General features: G+C 38.0%; 2 protein-coding genes across 3 annotated transcripts in view; one reads left to right on the top strand and one right to left on the bottom strand.

Annotated features, from left to right (window-relative positions):
- Positions 1-4,901, bottom strand: part of LOC133589222 (mitochondrial import inner membrane translocase subunit TIM44-like) — a 40,705-nt gene extending 35,804 nt beyond the window's left edge. Inside the window, exon 1 of the mRNA XM_061941891.1 lies at positions 4,871-4,901. Within this exon, the coding sequence (XP_061797875.1) occupies positions 4,871-4,900 (30 nt within the window). The 5' untranslated portion in view covers position 4,901. The remainder of the gene's footprint in view (positions 1-4,870) is intronic.
- Positions 4,902-17,205: 12,304 nt separating this feature from the next.
- The window catches only part of LOC133589063 (ras-related protein Rab-11B), a 38,720-nt gene continuing 29,809 nt past the window's right edge, over positions 17,206-26,116 (top strand). The window contains exons 1-2 of one of the 2 annotated variants that reach the window (XM_061941761.2): positions 17,206-17,393; positions 22,978-23,173. In XM_061941761.2, the coding sequence (XP_061797745.1) occupies positions 17,354-17,393; positions 22,978-23,173 (236 nt within the window). In that variant the 5' untranslated portion in view covers positions 17,206-17,353. The remainder of the gene's footprint in view (positions 17,394-22,977; positions 23,174-26,116) is intronic. The other variant, XM_061941753.2, reaches the window with a different exon arrangement.

Below are 26,116 nucleotides of genomic sequence, written 5' to 3' on the forward strand. Positions count from 1 at the left end.
TAACTGAAAACACGTTTTGTATTCCAGTTTCTTCCAAATAGCCACCCTTTGCTCTGATTACCGTTTTGCACACACTTGGCATTCTCTCCATGAGATTCAAGAAGTAGTCACCTGAAATGGTTTTCACTTCACAGGTGTGATAGTTTTTATGCCTTCAGTGACAATCTACAACGTAAATAGTCACGAAAATAAAGAAAATGCATTGAAATGAGGTGTGTCCAAACTCTTGGCCTGTACTGTATATCACGATACATTATTTGTATATATGTATATTAATGTCATATATATATATATATATATATATATATATATATATATATATATATATATATATATATATATATATATACCGTATTTTCCGCACTATAAGGCGCACCTAAAAACCTCAAATTTTATCAAAAGCTGACAATGCGCCTTATAATCTGGTGCGCCTTATATATGACCAATATTGAGCCACAACAGGTCTCGCAACCCCAGCCTCTACTGTAGCGTCTATTCTATGCGCCTTATAATGCGGTGCGCCTTATATATGAACAAAGTTTTAAAATAGGCCATTCATTGAAGGTGCGCCTTATAATCCGGTGCGCCTTATACTGCGGAAAATACGGTATATATTAAAGCTGAAACGACGCGTCGACGTCATCGATTACGTAAATACGTCGACGCCGTTTTTGTGCGTCGACGCGTCGCATACCGTATTTCCTTGAATAGCCGCCGGGGCTAATTAATTTAAAACCTCTTCTCACTCCTGTGCTTACCAAAAGGCATGAGGTAAATTTAGGCCTGCGCTTATAAATTTGAGTGATGTAAGGATACCATCATGAAAAGCACATTTAATAAAAAAAACGTTATTATGGTCTTACTTTTACTTATGAGTCCATGCGCAGCTGCTTCTGATCAAAAGCATCGATAACTTGTTTATAGAAGTCTTCCTTATCTTTCTTCAGTTTTAAAAGTCTCTCTGTCTCGATGGAGATATTCCTTTAAGTATTACCTCCTGCTTCCATTGAAAGTCCAGTTTAGAAAACTGTTTTATTTTAGATATGTAATCCTCCATGTTAAAAGTGCAAGCAAACGATCGCTGCTCACTCTTGTGGCTTGTTGTCTTCTTCTGCAGCACCGGTCTTCTGCAGTACTGGTAGTCGCAAGAAGGATCACTAGCGCCCTCTACCACCAGGAGGCGGGAGTCATTTAATGACTCATACTTGACACACGCAGCTACGGTATATTAATAAAACATAGCTGCTTACTGTTCTTTTTAGCATATTCAATAGTTTGGACCTTAAATCCTACTAAATAGCTCTTAATCTTCTTCCCTTTATGCGATTTCAAATGATTGAAATCAGCCTCCTCCATTTTGAAAATGATGACAGGTGAAGTGTCACTCATGACGTGACGAGTTTGACCCGGCGGAAGTTCTAGACACATGCTAATTATTTTGCGAAACGAGTTTGACCCGGCGAAAATTCCAGACATGCGCTAATAAAATTAATATTTTCCGAAACGAGTTTGATCCGGCGTTAATCCTGAGCCGGCGGTAAGCCCAAGCATGCGCTAATTATTTTGTGAAACGAGTTTGACCCGGCAGTAATTCGAGGCATGCGAATACTATATACCCGGCGCCAATTCAAGGAAATACGCACTTTTTTGGATTGGATGTTTATCTTTATTTTTGCACATTTTAAAGCAAAATAAGCAATACTTTTACTTTTGAAATGTTTATACTATTGCAGAATATTAAGATTTGCACTGTATGTTTATTTTATATTTGCACATTAAAAAGCAAATAAGCTACTTTTAATTTTGTTAAATGTTTTAAATGTTTACATTGTTACAGAATATTTTGTCATGTTGTTGTCAATGTTGACTAAGTGGCCATACTTTTTTTTTTGTAAATAAAAGCCATGCCTTTTGAAAAAACTGGCCTACATTTATTTTTTCATCTTCATTTTAAATGAAAAAAATAATCGGTAAAAGGAAAAATAATCCATAGATTAATCGAAAAAATAATCTATATATTAACCGATTAATCAAAAAAATAATCTATAGATTAATCGATAGAAAAATAATCGTTAGCTGCAGCCATAATATATATATATATGTATTTTTTGTAAATGATATTGGAAGCATTACAAAATGTGCTGCTGACATATTAACACATTCTGTCATTATTGATCTGTTAATTTACTGGTTACTTTCTGTTGTAACATTGTTCTATCTACATTCCTGGTAAAATGTAATAAACAATAATACTTTACATTAGTTTTAGCCAATATTACAAATGTGGGCATCAATCCAGTACCAAGTAGTAACAGGTACGCCTGGGCCAATATTCGATAAGTCAATCTATAGACGATAAATACAAATTAAGTTTTCCAGCGTCCATTAATCACCATGTGCATGCTTGTTTACAGGCTTCAATTGCACAGGGCAGTATTTGACATACCAATGCTGACATTTAGACTTAAAATTTGTAAGATCATTGAATTAATTTTTTTTTTTAATCACAATTATAATCAAACAAAAACACAACATTGCGGTGTAACAATATCAATTAAATATTAATATTGTTTAACTCCACATGAATGAACACATATGGAGTTAACCAAAAAAAAGGTGAAATAACTGAAAACATGTTTTATGTTCTAGTTTCTTCAAAATAGCCACCCTTTTGCTCGGATTACTGCTTTGCACACTATTGGCATTCTCTACAAGAGCTTCAAGCACAACTGTGAAGTGAAAACCCTTTCAGCTCATGGAGAGAATGCCAAGAGTGTGTGAAAAAGTAAGGGTGGCTATTTTGAAGAAACTAGACAAAATAGCCACCTTTTTTGCTCCGATTACTGCTTTGCACACTCTTGGCATTCTCTCTATGAGCTTCAAGCACAACTGCGAAGTGAAAACCCTTTCAGCTCATGGAGAGAATGCCAAGAGTGTGCGAAAAAGTAAGGGTGGCTATTTTGAAGAAACTAGACAAAATAGCCACATTTTTGCTCCGATTACTGCTTTGCACACTATTGGCATTCTCTACAAGAGCTTCAAGCACAACTGTGAAGTGAAAACCCTTTCAGCTCATGGAGAGAATGCCAAGAGTGTGTGAAAAAGTAAGGGTGGCTATTTTGAAGAAACTAGACAAAATAGCCACATTTTTGCTCTGATCACTGCTTTGCACACTCTTGGCATTCTCTCTATGAGCTTCAAGCACAACTGCGAAGTGAAAACCCTTTCAGCTCATGGAGAGAATGCCAAGAGTGTGCGAAAAAGTAAGGGTGGCTATTTTGAAGAAACTAGACAAAATAGCCACCTTTTTGCTCCGATTACTGCTTTGCACACTCTTGGCATTCTCTCCATGAGCTTCAAGCACACCTGTGAAGTGAAAACCCTTTCAGCTCATGGAGAGAATGCCAAGAGTGTGCGAAAAAGTAAAGGTGGCTATTTTGAAGAAACTAGACAAAATAGCCACCTTTTTGCTCTGATTACTGCTTTGCACACTCTTGGCATTCTCTCCATGAGCTTCAAGCACAACTGCGAAGTGAAAACCCTTTCAGCTCATGGAGAGAATGCCAAGAGTGTGCGAAAAAGTAAGGGTGGCTATTTTGAAGAAACTAGACAAAATAGCCACATTTTTGCTCCGATTACTGCTTTGCACACTATTGGCATTCTCTACAAGAGCTTCAAGCACAACTGTGAAGTGAAAACCCTTTCAGCTCATGGAGAGAATGCCAAGAGTGTGCGAAAAAGTAAGGGTGGCTATTTTGAAGAAACTAGACAAAATAGCCACCTTTTTGCTCTGATTACTGCTTTGCACACTCTTGGCATTCTCTCTATGAGCTTCAAGCACAACTGCGAAGTGAAAACCCTTTCAGCTCATGGAGAGAATGCCAAGAGTGTGCGAAAAAGTAAAGGTGGCTATTTTGAAGAAACTAGACAAAATAGTCACCTTTTTGCTCTGATCACTGCTTTGCACACTCTTGGCATTCTCTCCATGAGCTTCAAGCACACCTGTGAAGTGAAAACCCTTTCAGCTCATGGAGAGAATGCCAAGAGTGTGCGAAAAAGTAAAGGTGGCTATTTTGAAGAAACTAGACAAAATAGCCACCTTTTTGCTCCGATTACTGCTTTGCACACTCTTGGCATTCTCTCCATGAGCTTCAAGCACACCTGTGAAGTGAAAACCCTTTCAGCTCATGGAGAGAATGCCAAGAGTGTGCAAAAAAAGTAAGGGTGGCTATTTTGAAGAAACTAGACAAAATAGCCACCTTTTTGCTCTGATTACTGCTTTGCACACTCTTGGCATTCTCTCCATGAGCTTCAAGCACAACTGCGAAGTGAAAACCCTTTCAGCTCATGGAGAGAATGCCAAGAGTGTGCGAAAAAGTAAGGGTGGCTATTTTGAAGAAACTAGACTATACAACATGTTTAAAGTTGTTCCACCTTTTTTTTGCCAAGTACATAACTCCACATGTGTTCATTCATAGTTTTGATGTGACAATCTACAATGTAAATAGTCATGAAAATAAAGAATTGAATGGAAGGTGTGTCCAAACTTTTGGCCTGTACTGTATATATGTGTATTGTGGACCACTAGCAGTAAATAAACATTATTTGGTACACATTAGAGGTAATTAAAGTTAAATATAAAGTAAGTTATAATCGCATTTAGCTAGAAGTGTTCCATTTTAATAAGAACCCGCTTTACATGATACAATAATTAAGGCCCATTCATCTTGTCACATCAATGAGATTCTCCGCCTAACTACACCGGGAGAGACAAAAAAATAAACTCCAAAGTGTGTATGGTAATATTATGTAATAAATGTATTATGTTGGTTTAAAGAGGTAAAGAGAAGAAGATGTACGACGAGCCTACCTGGGAGCACCGCCACAGTGACGACGCCATCTTGAATCCAGAGCGAGTCACGCACGTGCCCTTGCCGCGTCAGCTGACCTGCCGGTCCACCAATAGGAAGAGAGGTAGCGGTGGAGGGGCGGAGCCAAGAGTCAGCGTGGCGTTTAAAGGGAAACTCAACACGAAAAGTCTCAGAATGGGAAGACTCCACTTTTTGTTGTTTTAGTTGAACAATAAACACACTGAGGCACTTCCAATATACAATTCATAATCATTCAAATTTTCCGGATCATAGTAAAACTTTTTTTTAAAATTTGTTTTATTTTATTTTTAATTGACATCCAGCATCAGACATTCCTATCCATTACATCATATTTACATACATCATGTATCTGTTGTCTGCCCTAAATGTCAAAATATATTTTTGTTTATGTCCCAACGATGCAAACCCCCCCCCCCAAAAGAAAGAAACAGCAAGAAAACAAAATAATAATATTTACAGATCAATCAATTAAATAAAGAAAAAGGAAATAATAATAATAATAATAATCAGAAATAAAAGAAAATAATATAAACAGATAAAAAAATATATGTATAAATATATACATATAAATATATATATATATTTTTTATTTTTTATTTGTATTATATTAAATAAATAAAAAAATGCATATATATATATATATATATATATATATAAATATATATATATAAATAAATTAAAATATATATACATATACAGTATATATTTTATTTATTTATTATTATTTACTATCTGTTTACATTATCTTATTAAATTTCTATAAAATACAATTATATCAACAAATAGTAAATAAGAAAAAAATATATATATAAATATATATATATATATACATATGTATATATATATATATATAAATAAATATATATATATTTTTATTTTATTTTATATTTTATTATTTACTATCTGTTCATATATATATATATATATATATATATATATATATATATATATATATATATATATATATATATATATATATATGCATGTGTGGGGGGAAAAAAATCACAAGGCTATTTCATCTCTACAGGCCTGTTTCATGAGGGGGGTACCCTCAATCGTCAGGAGATTTTAATGGGAGCATTCGCATACCATGGTTTATATAGGGCACAGAGTGGGTGGGTACAGGCTGGCCTAGGGGCGTGGTGATTGGTTCATGTGTTACCTAGGAGGTGTTTCCGTCTATGGCGGCATGTTGTTACAATTTCGCTGCGCTTGTTGAGGGATGACAGGTCTGGACGGTAGATAATAAACAGTTTCTCTTTCAAGCATAGGTTGCATCTTTTATTACCACTATTGTAAGGTGTGCTGGATGCAAGAATTTGCCATGTTATTGAATATTCAACATTATTGTCTTTGAGGTCCCAAATGTGTTTGCTGAGTTCTGTGGTATTTCGCAGGTTTTTGTTCCTGAAAGAAGCCTTGTGGTTGTTCCATCTGGTTTTGAATTCGCCCTCGGTTAATCCTACATATGTGTCGGATGTGTTAATGTCCTTGCGTATTACCTTAGATTGGTAGACAACTGATGTTTGTAAGCATCCCCCGTTGAGGGGGCAATCAGGTTTCTTTCGACAGTTACATGCTTTGTTGGTTTTGGAGTCGTTCTGACTGGGGGTCGACGGCTCATTTGCAATTGTTTTGTTGTGGTTTGAGATGATTTGTCGTATATTGTTCATACAGCTGTAGCTCAATTTGATGTTGTTCTTGTTGAATACTTTTCTTAGGTTGTTGTCTTTGGGAAAGTGTTTGTCAATCAGGTTGAGGAATTTGTGTCCAATGTTCGTTGAGACGTTTTTGCTGTATGGGGGGTTGTACCAGATGATGCCGTTTCGTTTTCTGTTCTTTTTTGACTGGTTTCCTGGCGTGGGTTCATAGGTGAGGGTGAAATTGTATCCGCTTTCATCAAGGGCTTTTTGGTACGGGGGGGTTGCTTGGTCAAATTCAGCTTTGCTAGATGACAGCATCGATAGCCTTTTATTGATTCCGGTAGGTATTCTTTTCGTGGTGGTGGGTGGATGGTTGCTGTCATGGTGCACGTATTGGAGTGTTGTGTTGGGTTTCGTGAATGGTTGGTAGCTGTTATTTCTCAGGTTGAAAGTGACGTCAAGGAAGTTGACGGTTTGCTTGTTGGCTTCAATCGTGATCCGTAGGCCGTTCTCTTTGAAAATTTGGCATATGCGCTTCTTGGTATTCTCGCTGCTCCTTGGCGAGGCGCGACACACTGCCAGTCCGTCATCACGGTAAATACCAAGGTTCAGATTGAGGCTAGCGAGCTGGGAGAGGAGGAAACTCCCAACGAGTTCACACGTTTCTGCTCCGTCAAAACTTCCCATAGTGACGTCAAATGTTGCATTGTTCTTTTTTTGCCATGGTGTACTGTTGTGGATGAGAATGGAGTTTTTTGCGTGGATGATGATGTTTCTTTCGTTGCCTGTGATTGAGTCGTAGTCTGAGGCGAAGTCTAGTGCTTGAGTCAGTAGGTCTTGCGTGATGGAAGGGTAAAATTCCTCGATATCAAAGGAGATAAAGTTGTGCTGTTGTTTGTCTTGGATGTTGTTGAACCATTTGATTACTGCTGCTGTATTTCTCCATTGGTTGAGTGGTGTTTTGTCCTTGATTTTTGTGTTGACTCTGTCCAGGATTATTTTGCTGATTTTTCCTATTTCAGATTTAGTTGGGTTTATTAGTCGGCATGTTGGGTTATTTGCGAAGTTGGGTTTGTGATCCTTCAATGTGATGAAGGCTTCCTTGTTGGCTGTGGCGTCCACCCTGTCCTCAATGTCCAGTTCAGCCGCGATCCTTTTATTTTCCAGGTGGATGTTCTGTAAGGTATTGGGTTGCGCTTTTTTGTATGATTTGGTGATGCTTCTGTCCAGTAAGGTATGGTGTTCTGGTATGTCCATTCTGTAGAAGTTTGTGGTTTTATCGGCAGCTATGATGAGGTTGTTTACTTTCTTGATGCGCTCCTTGTCATTTTTCAGCTTGGTGAGGAGTGGGTTGCGGATTGGCTTGAATTTGACTGATTGTATCATTTTGAGCATGTCGTTCTCAAAATCTTTTAGTTCCTCAACTGTGGGTGGGTTCTTGGTAGATTTGAATCCGTAAGTTGAACCCAACTAAATCTGAAATAGGAAAAATCAGCAAAATAATCCTGGACAGAGTCAACACAAAAATCAAGGACAAAACACCACTCAACCAATGGAGAAATACAGCAGCAGTAATCAAATGGTTCAACAACATCCAAGACAAACAACAGCACAACTTTATCTCCTTTGATATCGAGGAATTTTACCCTTCCATCACGCAAGACCTACTGACTCAAGCACTAGACTTCGCCTCAGACTACGACTCAATCACAGGCAACGAAAGAAACATCATCATCCACGCAAAAAACTCCATTCTCATCCACAACAGTACACCATGGCAAAAAAAGAACAATGCAACATTTGACGTCACTATGGGAAGTTTTGACGGAGCAGAAACGTGTGAACTCGTTGGGAGTTTCCTCCTCTCCCAGCTCGCTAGCCTCAATCTGAACCTTGGCATTTACCGTGATGACGGACTGGCAGTGTGTCGCGCCTCGCCAAGGAGCAGCGAGAATACCAAGAAGCGCATATGCCAAATTTTCAAAGAGAACGGCCTACGGATCACGATTGAAGCCAACAAGCAAACCGTCAACTTTCTTGACGTCACTTTCAACCTGAGAAATAACAGCTACCAACCATTCACGAAACCCAACACAACACTCCAATACGTGCACCATGACAGCAACCATCCACCCACCACCACGAAAAGAATACCTACCGGAATCAATAAAAGGCTATCGATGCTGTCATCTAGCAAAGCTGAATTTGACCAAGCAACCCCCCCGTACCAAAAAGCCCTTGATGAAAGCGGATACAATTTCACCCTCACCTATGAACCCACGCCAGGAAACCAGCCAAAAAAGAACAGAAAACGAAACGGCATCATCTGGTACAACCCCCCATACAGCAAAAACGTCTCAACGAACATTGGACACAAATTCCTCAACCTGATTGACAAACACTTTCCCAAAGACAACAACCTAAGAAAAGTATTCAACAAGAACAACATCAAATTGAGCTACAGCTGCATGAACAATATACGACAAATCATCTCAAACCACAACAAAACAATTGCAAATGAGCCGTCGACCCCCAGTCAAAACGACTCCAAAACCAACAAAGCATGTAACTGTCGAAAGAAACCTGATTTTCCCCCTCAACGGGGGATGCTTACAAACATCAGTTGTCTACCAATCGAAGGTAATACGCAAGGACATTAACACATCCGACACATATGTAGGATTAACCGAGGGCGAATTCAAAACCAGATGGAACAACCACAAGGCTTCTTTCAGGAACAAAAACCTGCGAAATACCACAGAACTCAGCAAACACATTTGGGACCTCAAAGACAATAATGTTGAATATTCAATAACATGGCAAATTCTTGCATCCAGCACACCTTACAATAGTGGTAATAAAAGATGCAACCTATGCTTGAAAGAGAAACTGTTTATTATCTACCGTCCAGACCTGTCATCCCTCAACAAGCGCAGCGAAATTGTAACAACATGCCGCCATAGACGGAAACACCTCCTAGGTAACACATGAACCAATCACCACGCCCCTAGGCCAGCCTGTACCCACCCACTCTGTGCCCTATATAAACCATGGTATGCGAATGCTCCCATTAAAATCTCCTGACGATTGAGGGTACCCCCCTCATGAAACAGGCCTGTAGAGATGAAATAGCCTTGTGATTTTTTTTCCCCCACACATACATATATTGCGCTCTACTACGGTATCGAGCACTATTTTTTGGATAACCTTATTAAGACATATATATATATATATATATATATATATATATATATATATATATATATATATATATATATATATATATATATATATATCCATCCATCCATTTTCTACCGCTTAATCCCTTCGGGGTCGCGGGGGGCGCTGGAGCCTATCTCAGCTACATTGAGGCGGAAGGCTGGGTACACCCTGGACAAGTCGCCACCTCATCACAGGGCCAACACAGACAGACAGACAACATTCACACTCACATTCACACAATAGGGCCCATTTAGTGTTGCCAATCAACCTATCCCCAGGTGCATGTCTTTGGAGGTGGGAGGAAGCCGGAGTACCCGGAGGGAACCCACGCAGTCACGGGGAGAACACGCAAACTCCACACAGAAAGACCCCGAGCCCGGGATTGAACCCAGGACTACTCAGGACCTTCGTATTGTGAGGCAGACACGCACTAACCCCTCTTCCACCGTGCTGCCCACATATATATATATATATACATATATACACATATATATATATATATATATTATTATTTACTATCTGTTTATATTATTTTATTCAATTTCTATAAAATACAATTATATAAACAGATAGTAAAAAATTATTTAAAAAAGATATATATATAAATAAATATATATATAGATGTGTATATATATAAATATATATATATATATAAATAAATATATATATATTTTTAATTTTTTATTATTTACTATCTGTTTATATTATTTTATTTCTGATTATATATATATATATATATATATATTCCAGAAATTAAAATCAGGCTTAAGGGGCGTGACATAAGTGACCCGATTTTCCCAGTATGAGGTAAATTTCTCCAATTTATAATTAATAAAAGCAGTTATCTTCTCCATTTTATATACGTCCATTGGGATTTCCATCTGTTGCTTCAAAGTTGGGCTCTCCTGGGATATCCATTTCCTAGTAATTGTCTTTTTACATAATAAAACAAATCTAATACAAACGAAAACTGTTAAAGTAAAAGTAAATATAAGAGACAATTCACATGAGATTGAAATGAGTAAATTGAAAATAGGCTTATCTAAAACAATTTAAATTTCTCTCATAAAAATAACAATTTGATAATTTTCCAAGATTGTAATAACAATTTGAAGTCATTAATCCAACAGTAAAATCTGAAATTCACTCTAAAATATCGAAAAATTGATCTTGCAATTTAATAATATTGATAATCATCTCTCGGTCGCTGTCTTTCATAAATATGCCATTTTGGATCTCTTCCACTGGGGACATCTCCACGCCCTTGTCTCTCAGCCAAGTTCTGATCTGCACATGTTACATTCCAGGAAAGACTCAAATCAAATCTTGTTTAAAAAATAAACCAATAGAGCCTATTTATTTGCATGATCTACAAAACCCAAAAGCAGTGAAGTTGTCACATTGTGCAATTCGTAAATAAAACAGAATACAAAGATTTGCAAATCATTTTCAACTTATATTCAATTGAATGGACTGCAAAGACAAGATATTTCATGCTCACACTGAGAAACTTGTCACAGGGGCATGTTCACCACTGTGTTACATGGCCTTTCCTTTTAACAACACCCAGTAAACATTTGGGAACTGAGGAGACACATTTTTGAAGCTTCTCAGGTGGAATTCTTTCCCATTCTTGCTTGATGTACAGCTTAAGTTGTTCAACACGGGGGTCTCCGTTGTGCTATTTTAGGCTTCATAATGGGCCACACATTTTCAATGGGAGACAGGTCTGGACTACAGGCAGGCCAGTCTAGTACCCGCACTCTTTTACTATGAAGCCACATTGATGTAACACGTGGCTTGGCATTGTCTTGCTGAAATAAGCAGGGGCGTCCATGATAACATTGCTTGGATGGCAACATATGTTGCTCCAAAACCTGTATGTACCTTTCAGCATTAATGGCGCCTTCACATATGTGTAAGTTACCCATGTCTTGGGCACTAATACACCCCCATACCATCACACATGCTGCCTTTTACACTTTGCGCCTATAACAATCCGAATGTTTCTTTTCCTCTTTGTTCTGGAGGACACGACGTCCACAGTTTCCAAAAAACAATTTGAAATGTGGACTCGTCAGACCACAGAGCACTTTTACACTTTGCATCAGTCCATTTTAGATGAGCTCGGGCCCAGCGAAGCCGGCAGCGTTTCTGGGTGTTGTTGATAAATGGCTTTGGCTTTGCATAGTAGAGTTTTAACTTACACTTACAGATGTAGCAACAAACTGTAGTTACTGACAATGGTTTTCTGAAGTGTTCCTGAGCCCATGTGGTGATATCCTTTACTCACTGATGTCGGTTTTTGATGCAGTACCGCCTGAGGGATCAAAGGTCACGGGCATTCAATGTTAGTTTTCAGCCTTGCTGCTTGCGTGCAGTGATTTCTCCAGATCCTCTGAACCTTTTGATGATATTACGGAGCGTAGATGGTGAATTCCCTAAATTCCTTGCAATAGCTGGTCGAGAAATGTTCTTCTTGAACGCATTTGATGACAAAATGGTGACCCTCGCCCCATCCTTGTTTGTGAATGATTGAGCATTTCATAGAAGCTGCTTTTATACCCAATCATGGCGCCCACCTGTTCCCAATTTGTCTGTTCACCTGTGGGATGTTCCAAATAAGTGTTTGATGAGCATTCCTCAACTTTATCAGTCTTTTTTGCCACTTATGCCAGCTTTTTTGAAACATGTTGCAGGCATCAAATTCCAAATGAGCTAATATTTGCAAAAATTAACAAAGTTTTCCTAGTTTGAACGTTAAATATCTTGTCTTTGCAGTCTATTCAATTGAATATAAGTTGAAAAGGATTTGCAAATCATTGTACTCTCTTTTTATTTACCTTTTACACAACGTGACAACTTCACTGGTTTTGGGTTTCATTGTATGTATGTATGTTTATAAAACGACCATAAAATAAGGAATACATTATACTATAAAAACCACACACACATATTAATGTTTTACCAATGCAAGATTACATTTTTTATTCAAATACTATTCGTGGCACTCCACCCGGAAAAAGGTGGAGTGCCATCTCCAAATAAGGGAGGAGATCTTGCCCCAAGTGGAGGAGCTGGACGAAGTGGCCGGGGAGGTCTGGGCTTCCCTGCTTAGGCTGCTGCCCCCGCGACCCGACCTCGGATAAGCGGAAGAAGATGGATGGATGGATGGATGGATACTATTCAAGCCCTGTCATTTTCATATTTGAGATTGCATGTTTATATAATTGTGCAACATTTAAATAGTACTCAGTGGCCTAGTGGTTAGAGTGTCCGCCCTGAGATCGGTAGGTTGTGAGTTCAAACCCCGGACGAGTCATACCAAAGACTGTAAAAATGGGACCAATTGCCTCCCTGCTTGGCACTCAGCATCAAGGGTTGGAATTGGGGGTTAAATCACCAAAAATGATTCCCGAGCGCGGCTACTGCTGCTGCTCACTGCTCCCCTCACCTCCCAGGGAGTAAGGGTGATGGGTCAAATTGCATTTTACAATGTACTGCTTTTATATTTCCTGTATTTTATATTATTACTTTGAACTGTTTTATATTTTAATTTGTTTTATCTTGTAAAGCGTCTTTGAGTACTTTGAAAAGCGCTATACCAAATAAAATGTATTATTATTATTAAGCCCTGTTCCACCGTGCTGCCCATAAAACCTATACATTCTATAATTTTTTTATATACTATGTATAAGAAACCTATACATTCTATAATTTTTTATTTTTTATATACAATGTATAAGAAACCTATACATTCTATAATTTTTTATTTTTTTATATACGATGTATAAGAAACCTATACATTATATACTTTTTTATTTTTTATATACGATGTATATGAAACCTATACATTCTATAAACATTTTTATATACGATGTATATGAAACCTATACATTCTATAAACATTTTTTATATACGATGTATATGAAACCTATACATTATATAATTATTTATTTTTTATATACGATGTATATGAAACCTATACATTATATAATTATTTATTTTTTTATATACGATGTATATGAAACCTATACATTCTATAATTTTTTATATACGATGTATATGAAACCTATACATTTTATAATCATTTTTTTTTATATACGATGAATATGAAACCTATACATTCTATAATTTTTTTATATACGATGTATATGAAACCTATACATTCTATAATTTTTTTTTAATATACGATGTATATGAAACCTATACATTCTATATATATATATATTTTATATACGATGTGTATGAAACCTGTACATTATATAATTTTTTTTATATATGATGTATAAGACACCTATACATTCTATAATTTTTTATTTTTGTATATACGATGTATATGTAACCTATACATTGTATAATTTTTTATATATACGATGTATATGAAACCTATACATTCTATAATTATTATTTTTTATATACGATGTATATGAAACCTATACATTCTATAATTATTTATTTTTTTATATACGATGTATATGAAACCTATACATTCTATAATTTTTTTTTATATACAATGTATATGAAACTTATACATTCTATATATATATATATATTTTATATACGATGTGTATGAAACCTATACATTCTATAATTTTTTTATATACGATGTATATGAAACCTATACATTCTATAATTTTTTATATTTTTTTTATATATGATGTATATGAAACCTTTACATTCTATAATTTTTTTAATATACGATGTATATCAAACCTATTCATTGTATAATTTTAATTTTTTATATATGATGTATATGAAACCTATACATTCTACAATTTTTTTATATACGATGCATATGAAGCCTACACATTCTAAAACATTTTAATATACAATGTATATGAAACTTATACGTTGTCTATTTTATTTTTATTTTTTATATACGATGTATATGAAACCTATACATTCTTTGATTTTTTTATATACAATGTATATGAAACCTATGCGTTGTCTATCTTTTTTTGTATACGATGTATATGAAACCTATACATTCTATATATTTTTTTACATACAATGTATATGAAACCTATACATTCTCTATTTTTTATATACAATGTATAAAAAACCTATATATACGTCGTCTATTTTATTTTTTATTTTTTCTATATATGTTGTATATGAATCCTATACATTCTCAATTTTTTATATACAATGTATATGAAACCTATATATACGTTGTCTATTTTATTTTTATTTTTTATATACGATGTATATGAAACCTATGCGTTGTCTATCTTTTTTTTATATACGATGTATATGAAACCTATACATTCTATATATTTTTTTTTTTACATACGATCTATATGAAACCTATACATTCTCTATTTTTTATATACAATATATATGAAACCTATATATACGTTGTCTATTTTATTTTTAATATACGATGTATATGAAATCCATACATTCTCTATTTTTTTAATATACAATATATATAAGACCTATACATTCTCTATTTTTTTTTAGATTCGATGTATATGAAACCTATACAATTTATATATATATATTTTATATACGATCTATATGAAACCTATACATTCCATAATATCTTTAATATACGATGTATATGAAACCTATACATTCTATAATTTTTTTTACATACGATGTATATGAAACCTATACATTCTATAATTTTTTAATATACGATGTATATGAAACCTATGCATTCTCTATTTTTAAATTTTCCGCACTATTAGCCGCACCTAAAAACCACAAATGTACTCAAAAGCTGACAGTGCGGCTTATAACCCGGTGCGCTTTATATATGGATTAATATTAAGATTCATTTTCATAAAGTTTCGGTCTCGCAACTACGGTAAACAGCCGCCATCTTTTTTCCCCGTAGAAGAGGAAGCGCTTCTTCTTCTACGCAAGCAACCGCCAAGGTAAGCACCCGCCCCCATAGAACAGGAAGCGCTTCTTCTTCTACTGTAAGCAACCACCCGCCCGCGTAGAAGAAGAAAAAGGGCGCGGATATTACGTTTCATTTCCTTTGTGTGTTTACATCTGTAAAGACCACAAAATGGCTCCTACTAAGCGACAGGGATCCGGTTCATGAAAAGACACAATCTCTCCATCCGCACACGGATTACTATTTCACAGCAACTGCCTAAAGACTTTCAAGAAAAGCTGGCTACTTTCCGTGCATATTGTAAAAACAAGATAGCTGAAAAAAAGATCCGGCCAGAGAACATTATCAACATGGACGAGGTTCCACTGACTTTTGATATTCCTGTGAACCGCACTGTGGATACAACGGGAGCACGTACGGTGAATATTCGCACCACAGGGAATGAGAAGTCATCCTTCACTGTGGTTCTAGCTTGCCATGCTAATGGCCAGAAACTTCCACCCATGGTGATATTCAAAAGGAAGACCTTGCCAAAAGAGACCTTTCCAGCCGGCGTCATCATAAAAGCTAACTCGAAGGGATGGATGGATGAAGAAAAGATGAGCGAGTGGTTAAGGTAAGTTTACGCGAAGAGGCCGGGTGGCTTTTTTCACGCAGCTCCGTCCATGTTGATATACGACTCCATGCGCGCCCACATCACGTTGGTTTTTAATATATTATTAAAGTTTGACTGACCTATCTGACTGTTTTTTTGACATTCCTTTAGCGCAGTTAGATGCGGCTTACAACACGGGGCGGCTTATAGGTGGACAAAGTTTTGAAATATGCTGTTCATTGAAGGCGCGGCTTATAACCCAGGGCGCCTTATGGTGCGGAAAATACGGTATATGAAACCTATACGTTGTCTATTTTATTTTTTTATATATAGGTTGTATATGAAACCTATACATTCGCTATTTTTTTAATATACAATGTATATGAAACCTATACACTCTCTATTTTTAAATATACAATGTATATGAAACCTATACGTTGTCTATTTTATTTTTTTGTATATAGGTTGTATATGAAACCTATACATTCGCTATTTTCTTAATATACAATGTATATGAAACCTATACATTCTCTATTTTTTAAATATTTGATGTATATGAAACCTATACATTCTATATATATATTTTTTATATACGATGTATATGAAACCTATACATTCCATAATTTTTTTATATACGATGTATATGAAACCTATACATTCTATAATTTTTTATATACAATGTATATGAAACCTATACATTGTCTATTTTTTTTTATTTTTTTATATACGATGTATATGAAACCTATACATTCTCTATTTGTTTATGTACAATGTATATGAAACCTATACATTCTATCATTTATTTTTTATATATACAATGTATATGAAACCTATACATTCTATGAAAATAATTCTTGTCAGAAATGATTATTGTAGGCGATTACACACAAGGACATTTCTCTTCCCGTCGTCTGCGGTCCCGACCGCCTCCTGCACGCCGGCGGCAGCAGCAGCGACCTCTGGCGGCAGCTATTCGCAGCGCAGGGACTCCTCCCTCTGCAGAGCTGGGAGCTCCGCGGTTTGTGCAGCCGAGCTCGCCCTGTGACAGCAGCACTCTGGCGCAGACTCCTTCGCCACATTTCTCCTGCTTTCTTCCCCGTCACCACTGCATCATCCCGCGTGGACGGACGTCGGCGTGGCCTCGTCGAGAATGGGGAACCGGGACGATGAGTACGATTTCTTGTTCAAAGGTAAAACAACAAAAAAAAAAGGAGGAGGAGGAGGCAGGGGTGGAGGGGAAATGCTGACCACATTCTTCTTTTCCACCGGCCTCGCTTTACGAACGCACTTTATGGTCTTTTATTGCGTCTGGATGCTGGCCAGGTGGTGATAGTGCGAGCGTGGGGGGATTTGATTGCAATCCTGCATGGAGCATAGGAGCTGTTGTAGGCCTGCATGTGCAACTTTTGCCTTCATCTGAGAGGATCCTGGGTGATACATCTATCTGCTCAGAATGCCTCTTTGATGGTGATATCAGCTCCTGTGGCACATTAACATCCCGGGGGGGTGCAGGACCCAAAAGGCCATTTAGATATAACAAAGTATCCTCTGTGGGATGAATAGTGCATCTGCAGGAGGCCAGGGCTCTCTCTCTCTCTCTCTCTCTATCTCGCCCTTTCTGCCGGGGACGACAGGAAGGGCAAGGCGGCTTGAAAGTGTCGATTCAGGTTTGGAAGGAGCGCCCCGTTATCAGCTTCCTGCAGGCCGGACTGGAACGCTGTCAAAGTTTGGCTCTGTTTCCTTCGTGGAGAAATAGGGGGGGGGAGAGAAAGAAAAAAAAAAAAAAAAGGCCCCACCTCTGCAGCTGTTGTTTTGGTACAGAGGAGGCCATCCTGGCGCGGACTGAGTCAGACCTGGTGCTCGCCGGGAGCCTTCAAAACAATAGCAGACCTTGGACAAGGTTCATGCCGAAGGACGGCGCGGGTGTCAAAACAAACGCGAGAGGGGTTGACTTCCGAGTGCAATGTCAGTGCAACTGGTTTGTTTTGGGGGGCCACATTTCCAGAAAGCTAAGGACCGGGGCCGGGGGGGACGCTGGTTCCAAGAACCAGCGTCCTCTACAGTAGACATTTGATTTTGGTCCATTCGTTTTGTTAGAGTTACAGAAGTATTCTGCTGGTTTAGGTACAGATCAGGGAATGTCATTTGTGAAGCACTTTATAATATATATATATTGTCACGTTCAAACACAGGACATCTATTAAACAAGACAAAAGGCAAGGAATCAAACAGAGACAGAATTCAATTTGGACTCAATTGAGGAGAGACATGCGTCAACCTGTAACCTCTTACAGTGTCTTAGCACGCTCTGACGAAGAAGGTTTTCGTCTCCTCTTTTAATTCAGATGTTCCATGTTCACGCACCAACATATGTCACAGCAGGAATGGTAAGTGTGTAAAAGAGTCATTGTTTTCGGTCGCTTTGAAGTCCAAGAAGCGGATTTCTCGGGCTTGGGCTCTTCCTGGATCCAGCTGGGGCAGGTGTTGGAGGACAATGGATAACCCCTCCCGTCTCCTGTCCACAGCAACTTCAAGAGGGCAGCGGGTCGTAAATAGCGTTGACCAAATAGTTGGAAGAGAGTTTGTGAATTACTTCAAAGAGAGTTCGTTTAACACTTCAAAGAGAGTTCCTCCGGGAGTTGAGCAGATCCTGCCATCTGTCCGTGTTGAAATCACAGTGGCGTTTCACAAGCCTTCTTCCTCTTGTTAGGCCTCGAAATACAGCATTCATAATACAACATTTCTTTTGTGATAACTTACAATTATTCCAACATATATATACAAACCCCGTTTCCATATGAGTTGGGAAATTGTGTTAGATGTAAATATAAACGGAATACAATGATTTGCAAATCCTTTTCAACCCATATTCAATTGAATGCACTACAAAGACAACATATTTGATGTTCAAACTCATAAACTTTATTTTTTTGTTGTTGCAAATAATAATTAACTTTAGAATTTCATGGCTGCAACACGTGCCAAAGTAGTTGGGAAAGGGCATGTTCACCACTGTGTTACATGGCCTTTCCTTTTAACAACACTCAGTAAACGTTTGGGAACTGAGGAGACACATTTTTGAAGCTTCTCAGGTGGAATTCTTTCCCATTCTTGCTTGATGTACAGCTTAAGTTGTTCAACAGTCCGGGGGTCTCCGTTGTGCTATTTTAGGCTTCATAATGCGCCACACATTTTCAATGGGAGACAGGTCTGGACTACAGGCAGGCCAGTCTAGTACCCGCACTCTTTTACTATGAAGCCACGTTGATGTAACACGTGGCTTGGCATTGTCTTGCTGAAATAAGCAGGGGCGTCCATGGTAACGTTGCTTGGATGGCAACATATGTTGCTCCAAAACCTGTATGTACCTTTCAGCATTAATGGTGCCTTCACAGATGTGTAAGTTACCCATGTCTTGGGCACTAATACACCCCCATACCATCACACATGCTGGCTTTTCAACTTTGCGCCTATAACAATCCGGATGGTTCTTTTCCTCTTTGGTCCGGAGGACACGACGTCCACAGTTTCCAAAAACAATTTGAAATGTGGACTCGTCAGACCACAGAACACTTTTCCACTTTGCATCAGTCCATCTTAGATGAGCTCAGGCCCAGAGAAGCAGACGGCGTTTCTGGGTGTTGTTGATAAACGGTTTTCGCCTTGCATAGGAGAGTTTTAACTTGCACTTACAGATGTAGCGACCAACTGTAGTTACTGACAGTGGGTTTCTGAAGTGTTCCTGAGTCCATGTGGTGATATCCTTTACACACTGATGTCGCTTGTTGATGCAGTACAGCCTGAGGGATGGAAGGTCACGGGCTTAGCTGCTTACGTGCAGTGATTTCTCCAGATTCTCTGAACCCTTTGATGATATTACGGACCGTAGATGGTGAAATCCCTAAATTCCTTGCAATAGCTGGTTGAGAAAGGTTGTTCTTAAACTGTTCAACAATTTGCTCACGCATTTGTTGACAAAGTGGTGACCCTCGCCCCATCCTTGTTTGTGAATGACTGAGCATTTCATGGAATCTACTTTTATACCCAATCATGGCACCCACCTGTTCCCAATTAGCCTGCACACCTGTGGGATGTTCCAAATAAGTGTTTGATGAGCATTCCTCAACTTTATCAGTATTTATTGCCACCTTTCCCAACTTCTTTGTCACGTGTTGCTGGCATTAAATTCTAAAGTTCTATACATGTTATTGAATATTAAATGTTTGATAATGAAATACATTTTTAAATGCTAAATTTAAAAAATATGATAACTGTGCTGTCCAGTTGTTATATCCTGTTTTATTATTACATTTCTGAGTCTCATTTGCAAGTATTATAGACTTTGCATGCAGTTGCATTTTCAAGACATTAGATGGCAGTAGTGTATAGGCTACAAAGTGTGTTGCCGAGCTAAGAAGTAGTCTTTGCCATGAAGCTGAACGTGCCAGTCCAGTCTTATGTTGCACCCTACAAAGTGTTTATACTGTAAGTTATTACACACCAGCTGTTAGATTGTAACATACATCTTCGGTGTCGTTTTTATTACAAAATTTGAGATGTTAAAGTCGCCATGTAAAATCGTTAATGCTAATCAGTAGCGTGTATCTGGCTAGCATGAAGCTAGCGCATTTTGAACAGTGGAGACTTACTTTATGTACGTTCTATCAGGCATTCTTGCTTTGTTATTGTGGAAAATTGCAACATTACTGAAAGAAACCTAGGAATCGATACCGGTACTAAACAGTACCAATTTTCGGGACTTCTGTATATGTTAATAAATATTACATTTTTCCATGAAATACATTATGAGATGATTATGATAACTGTGTTGTCCAGTTGTTATATCCTGTTTTATTATTACATTTTTGAGTCTCATTTGCAAGTATTATAGACTTTGCATGCAGTTGCATTTTCAAGACATTAGATGGCAGTAGTGTATAGGCTACAAAGTGTGTTGCCGAGCTAAGAAGTAGTCTTTGCCATGAAGCTGAATGTGCCAGTCCAAAAATATGTTGCACCCTACAAAGTATTTATACTGTAAGTTACACACTAGCTGTTTGATTGTAACGTGCATCTTCCATGTCCTTTTTATTATTAAATTTGAGATGTTGAAGTCGCCATGTAAAGTCGTTAATGCTAATCAGTAGCATGTATACGGCAAAGCCAATGTAAATAAGCATGAAGCTAGCGCATTTTGAAAAGTGGAGACTTACTTTTTGTTCAAACCCCGTTTCCATATGAGTTGGGAAATTGTGTTGGATGTAAATATAAACGGAATACAATGATTTGCAAATCCTTTTCAACCCATATTTAGTTGAATATGCTACAAAGACAACATATTTGATGGTCAACTTTTTTGCAAATAATCATTAACTTTAGAATTTGATGCCAGCAACACGTGACAAAGAAGTTGGGAAAGGTGGCAATAAATACTGATAAAGTTGAGGAATGCTCATCAAACACTTATTTGGAACATCCCACAGGTGTGCAGGCTAATTGGGAACAGGTGGGTGCCATGATTGGGTATAAAAGTAGATTCCATGAAATGCTCAGTCATTCACAAACAAGGATGGGGCGAAGGGTCACCACTTTGTCAACAAATGCGTGAGCAAATTGTTGAACAGTTTAAGAAAAACCTTTCTCAAGCAGCTATTGCAAGGAATTTAGGGATTTCACCATCTACGGTCCGTAATATCATCAAAGGGTTCAGAGAATCTGGAGAAATCACTGCACGTAAGCAGCTAAGCCCGTGACCTTCCATCCCTCAGGCTGTACTGCATCAACAAGCGACATCAGTGTGTAAAGGATATCACCACATTGGCTCAGGAACACTTCAGAAACCCACTGTCAGTAACTACAGTTGGTCGCTACATCTGAAAGTGCAAGTTAAAGCTCTACTATGCAAGGCGAAAACCGTTTATCAACAACACCCAGAAACGCCGTCGGCTTCGCTGGGCCTGAGCTCATCTAAGATGGACTGATACAAAGTGGAAAAGTGTTCTGTGGTCTGACGAGTCCACATTTCAAATTGTTTTTGGAAACTGTGGACGTCGTGTCCTCCGGACCAAAGAGGAAAAGAACGATCTGGATTGTTATAGGCGCAAATTGTAAAAGCCAGCATGTGTGATGGTATGGGGGTGTATTAGTGCCCAAGGTATGAGTAACTTACACATCTGTGAGGCACCATTATTGCTGAAAGGTACATACAGGTTTTGGAGCAACCCTTTTTCATGGACGCCCCTGCTTATTTCAGCAAGACAATGCTAAGCCACATTCAGCATGTGTTACAACAGCGTGGCTTCGTAAAAAAAAAAAAAAGAGTGTGGGTACTTTCCTGGTCCGCCTGCAGTCCAGACCTGTCTCCCATCGAAAATGTGTGGCGCATTATGAAGCGTAAAAGTGGAGACCCCCGGACTGTTGAACGACTGAAACTCTACATAAAACAAGAATGGGAAAGAATTCCACTTTCAAAGCTTCAACAATTTGTTTCCTTACATCGAACACAATTTCCCAACTCATATGGAAACGGGGTTTGTACGTTCCATCAGGCATTCTTGCTTTGTTATCGTGGAAGATTGCAACATGACCTGGATGGCGGTTTAACAAAGTTTGCTCTGAGTCCTGCTTGAAAGATTGTTTACTCGCCCAGTGTTTTGTTTGTGATGCAGCTTGTTAAAAGTAAAAAAAAAAACGAATAAAATGTTGATTGTGCATGTTTTTGTGTCTGTGATCGCATTAAATACACACTGAAGCATTTTTCTTCCTTTTCTACAGTTGTGTTAATCGGGGACTCGGGGGTCGGCAAGAGCAACCTGCTCTCTCGATTCACACGGAACGAATTCAACCTGGAGAGCAAAAGCACCATCGGCGTGGAGTTTGCCACGCGCAGCATCCAGGTGGACGGCAAGACGATAAAGGCCCAGATCTGGGACACAGCGGGACAGGAACGCTACCGAGCCATCACCTCGGCGTGAGTCCCTCTATCAATCAATCAATCAAAGTTTATTTATATAGCCTTAAATCACGAGTGTCAAACTAATCATCAGTTTGGTTCGCTTTTTAGGTCAGGATTTGATGCACACGTGCGATACCAGCGATACTGGTTGAAATTTAGGCAGGTATCTGCGATACCGATCCGATACTTATTGTGAATATACCTAATGTGCGTAGTAAAGTTGAACAAGTAGTGTATTTCACGGGGGAATCATCTTCATACGTACAATATCACAGGGCAAAACAAATTGTTGCGTTATTTGGCACTGAATGTGTAAAATAGAACACATAAGAATTCCCAAACTTATCTTTTTGAAGCTGAATATACCGAGGACGAACTGCTGCTTATAGAAGCGAGCACGACGGAAGAGTGAGACGTTGGAGCAGACGGAAGCTGATAAGAGTGAGGCGAAAGTCACTCAAAAGGTGGAATTTGGAGACAGGCTATTGCGACATAAATGGAGTGCTTACCCTAAAAAAAAACCCGTCCCTGGCCAGGTGCATCAGACGAACAACTGTCCATGGAGTGAGTCACTTTAAAGGGGAACATTATCACCAGACCTATGTAAGCGTCAATATATACCTTGATGTTGCAGAAAAAAGACCATATTTTTTTAACGGATTTCCGAACTCTAAATGGGTGAATTTTGGCGATCTAAACACCTTTCTATTATTCGCTCTCGGAGCGACGTCACATCGGGAAGTAATCCGCCTTTTTCTCAAACACCGATTTCCGAACTCTAAATGGGTGAATTTTGGCGAATTAAACACCTTTCTGTTATTCGCTCTCGGAGCGACGTCACATCGGGAAGCAATCCGCCTTTTTCTCAAAATTTAGGCAGGTATCTGCGATACCGATCCGATACTTATTGTGAATACACCTAATGTGCGTGGTAAAGTTGAACAAGTAGTGTATTTCACGGGGGAATCATCTTCATACGTACAATATCACAGGGCAAAACAAATTGTTGCGTTATTTGGCACTGAATGTGTAAAATAGAACACATAAGAATTCCCAAACGTATCTTTTTGAAGCTGAATATACTGAGGACGAACTGCCGCTTATAGAAGCGAGCACGACGGAAGAGTGAGACGTTGGAGCAGACGGAAGCTGATAAGAGTGAGGCGAAAGTCACTCAAAAGTGGAATTTGGAGACAGGCTATTGCGACATAAATGGAGTGCTTACCTAAAAAAAAAAAACGTCCCTGGCCAGGTGCATCAGACGAACAACTGTCCATGGAGTGAGTCACTTTAAAGGGGAACATTATCACCAGACCTATGTAAGCGTCAATATATACCTTGATGTTGCAGAAAAAAGACCATATTTTTTTTTAACCGATTTCCGAACTCTAAATGGGTGAATTTTGGCGAATTAAACACCTTTCTATTATTCGCTCTCGGAGCGACGTCACATCGGGAAGCAATCCGCCTTTTTATGTTTTTTGTAGGTTTTCACAAAATTCCCGGAATTTCTCAATTAAAAACTGTTACTAATTTCAACATTTCTTGACTGATTTAAACAACTCCAACACCAACTAATTCAGCTCATTCAGGACATTCATGCTCCTAATCATTTTTTTTTTAAATCCCGCTTTTCCCAAAATGTTCACATTTCCAGGAAATTCCCATTGAAATGAATGGGACATTTTTCCAAGTTGCACAATTCCCACATTTTTTAACCTATTCAAACCATTCCGACATCAACACATTCCACTCATCCTGGATATTCAAACTACCAGTTTTCCACATTCAACAGATTTCCAGGAATTCTAATTTTTTGGTAACCAATTTCCACCCTTCTTAAGTTCGACTACTCCTTTCACATTTTTCAACCCATTTCACCCGTTCCACCATCAAAACACTCCTCATATTCAGGACAAAAACCAAGTTGGTTAAGGAAGTAGAAAAATTCCCGGTTTTCACAAAATTCCCGGAATTTCTCAATTAAAAACTGTTACTAATTTCAACATTTCTTGACTGATTTAAACAAATCCAACACCAACTAATTCAGCTCATTCAGGACATTCATGCTCCTAATCATTTTTTTTTTTTAAATCCCGCTTTTCTCAAAATTTTCACATTTCCAGGAAGTTCCCATTGAAATTAATGGGACATTTTTCCAAGTTGCACAATTCCCACATTTTTCAACCTATTCAAACCATTCTGACATCAACACATTCCACTCATCCTGGACATTCAAACTACCAGTTTTCCACATTCAACACATTTCCAGGAATTCTCGTTTTTTGGTTACCTATTTCCATCCTTCTTAAGTTAGACTACTCCTTTCACATTTTTCAACAGTTCCACCATCAAAACACTCCTCATATTCAGGACAAAAACCAAGTTGGTTAAGGAACTAGAAAAATTCCCGGTTTTCACGAAATTCCCGGAATTTCTCAATTAAAAACTGTTACAAATTCAACATTTCTTGACCGATTTAAACAATTCCAACACCAACCAATTCAGCTCATTCAGGACATTCATGTTCCTAATCCTTTAAAAAAAAAATCCCGCTTTTCCCAAATTTCCAGGAAGTTCCCATTGAAATGAATGGGACATTTTTCAAAGTTCCACAACTCACACATTTTTCATCCGATTCAAACTGTTCCAACTTCAAAATATTCAGCCTGTTCAAAATTGTGTGCTCCCTTTCAACAATTAAAAAAAAAAAATTCCCGGATTTCCAACAATTCCCAGTTTTCAGGGACATTTTCCCCATTCAAAATGAATTGGCCATTTTTCAGACTTTCACCATTCCCAGATTTTTCAAGCGATTAAAACCATTCCACCTTCAACACATTCAACTCATCCTGGACATTCAAACTACCAGTTTTCCACATTCAACACATTTCCAGGAATTCTCGTTTTTTGGTTACCTATTTCCACCCTTCTTAAGTTTGACTACTCCTTTCACAT

The sequence above is a fragment of the Nerophis lumbriciformis genome, linkage group LG03, assembly GCF_033978685.3.
Source record: "Nerophis lumbriciformis linkage group LG03, RoL_Nlum_v2.1, whole genome shotgun sequence".
Classification (NCBI taxonomy): Eukaryota; Metazoa; Chordata; class Actinopteri; order Syngnathiformes; family Syngnathidae; genus Nerophis; species Nerophis lumbriciformis.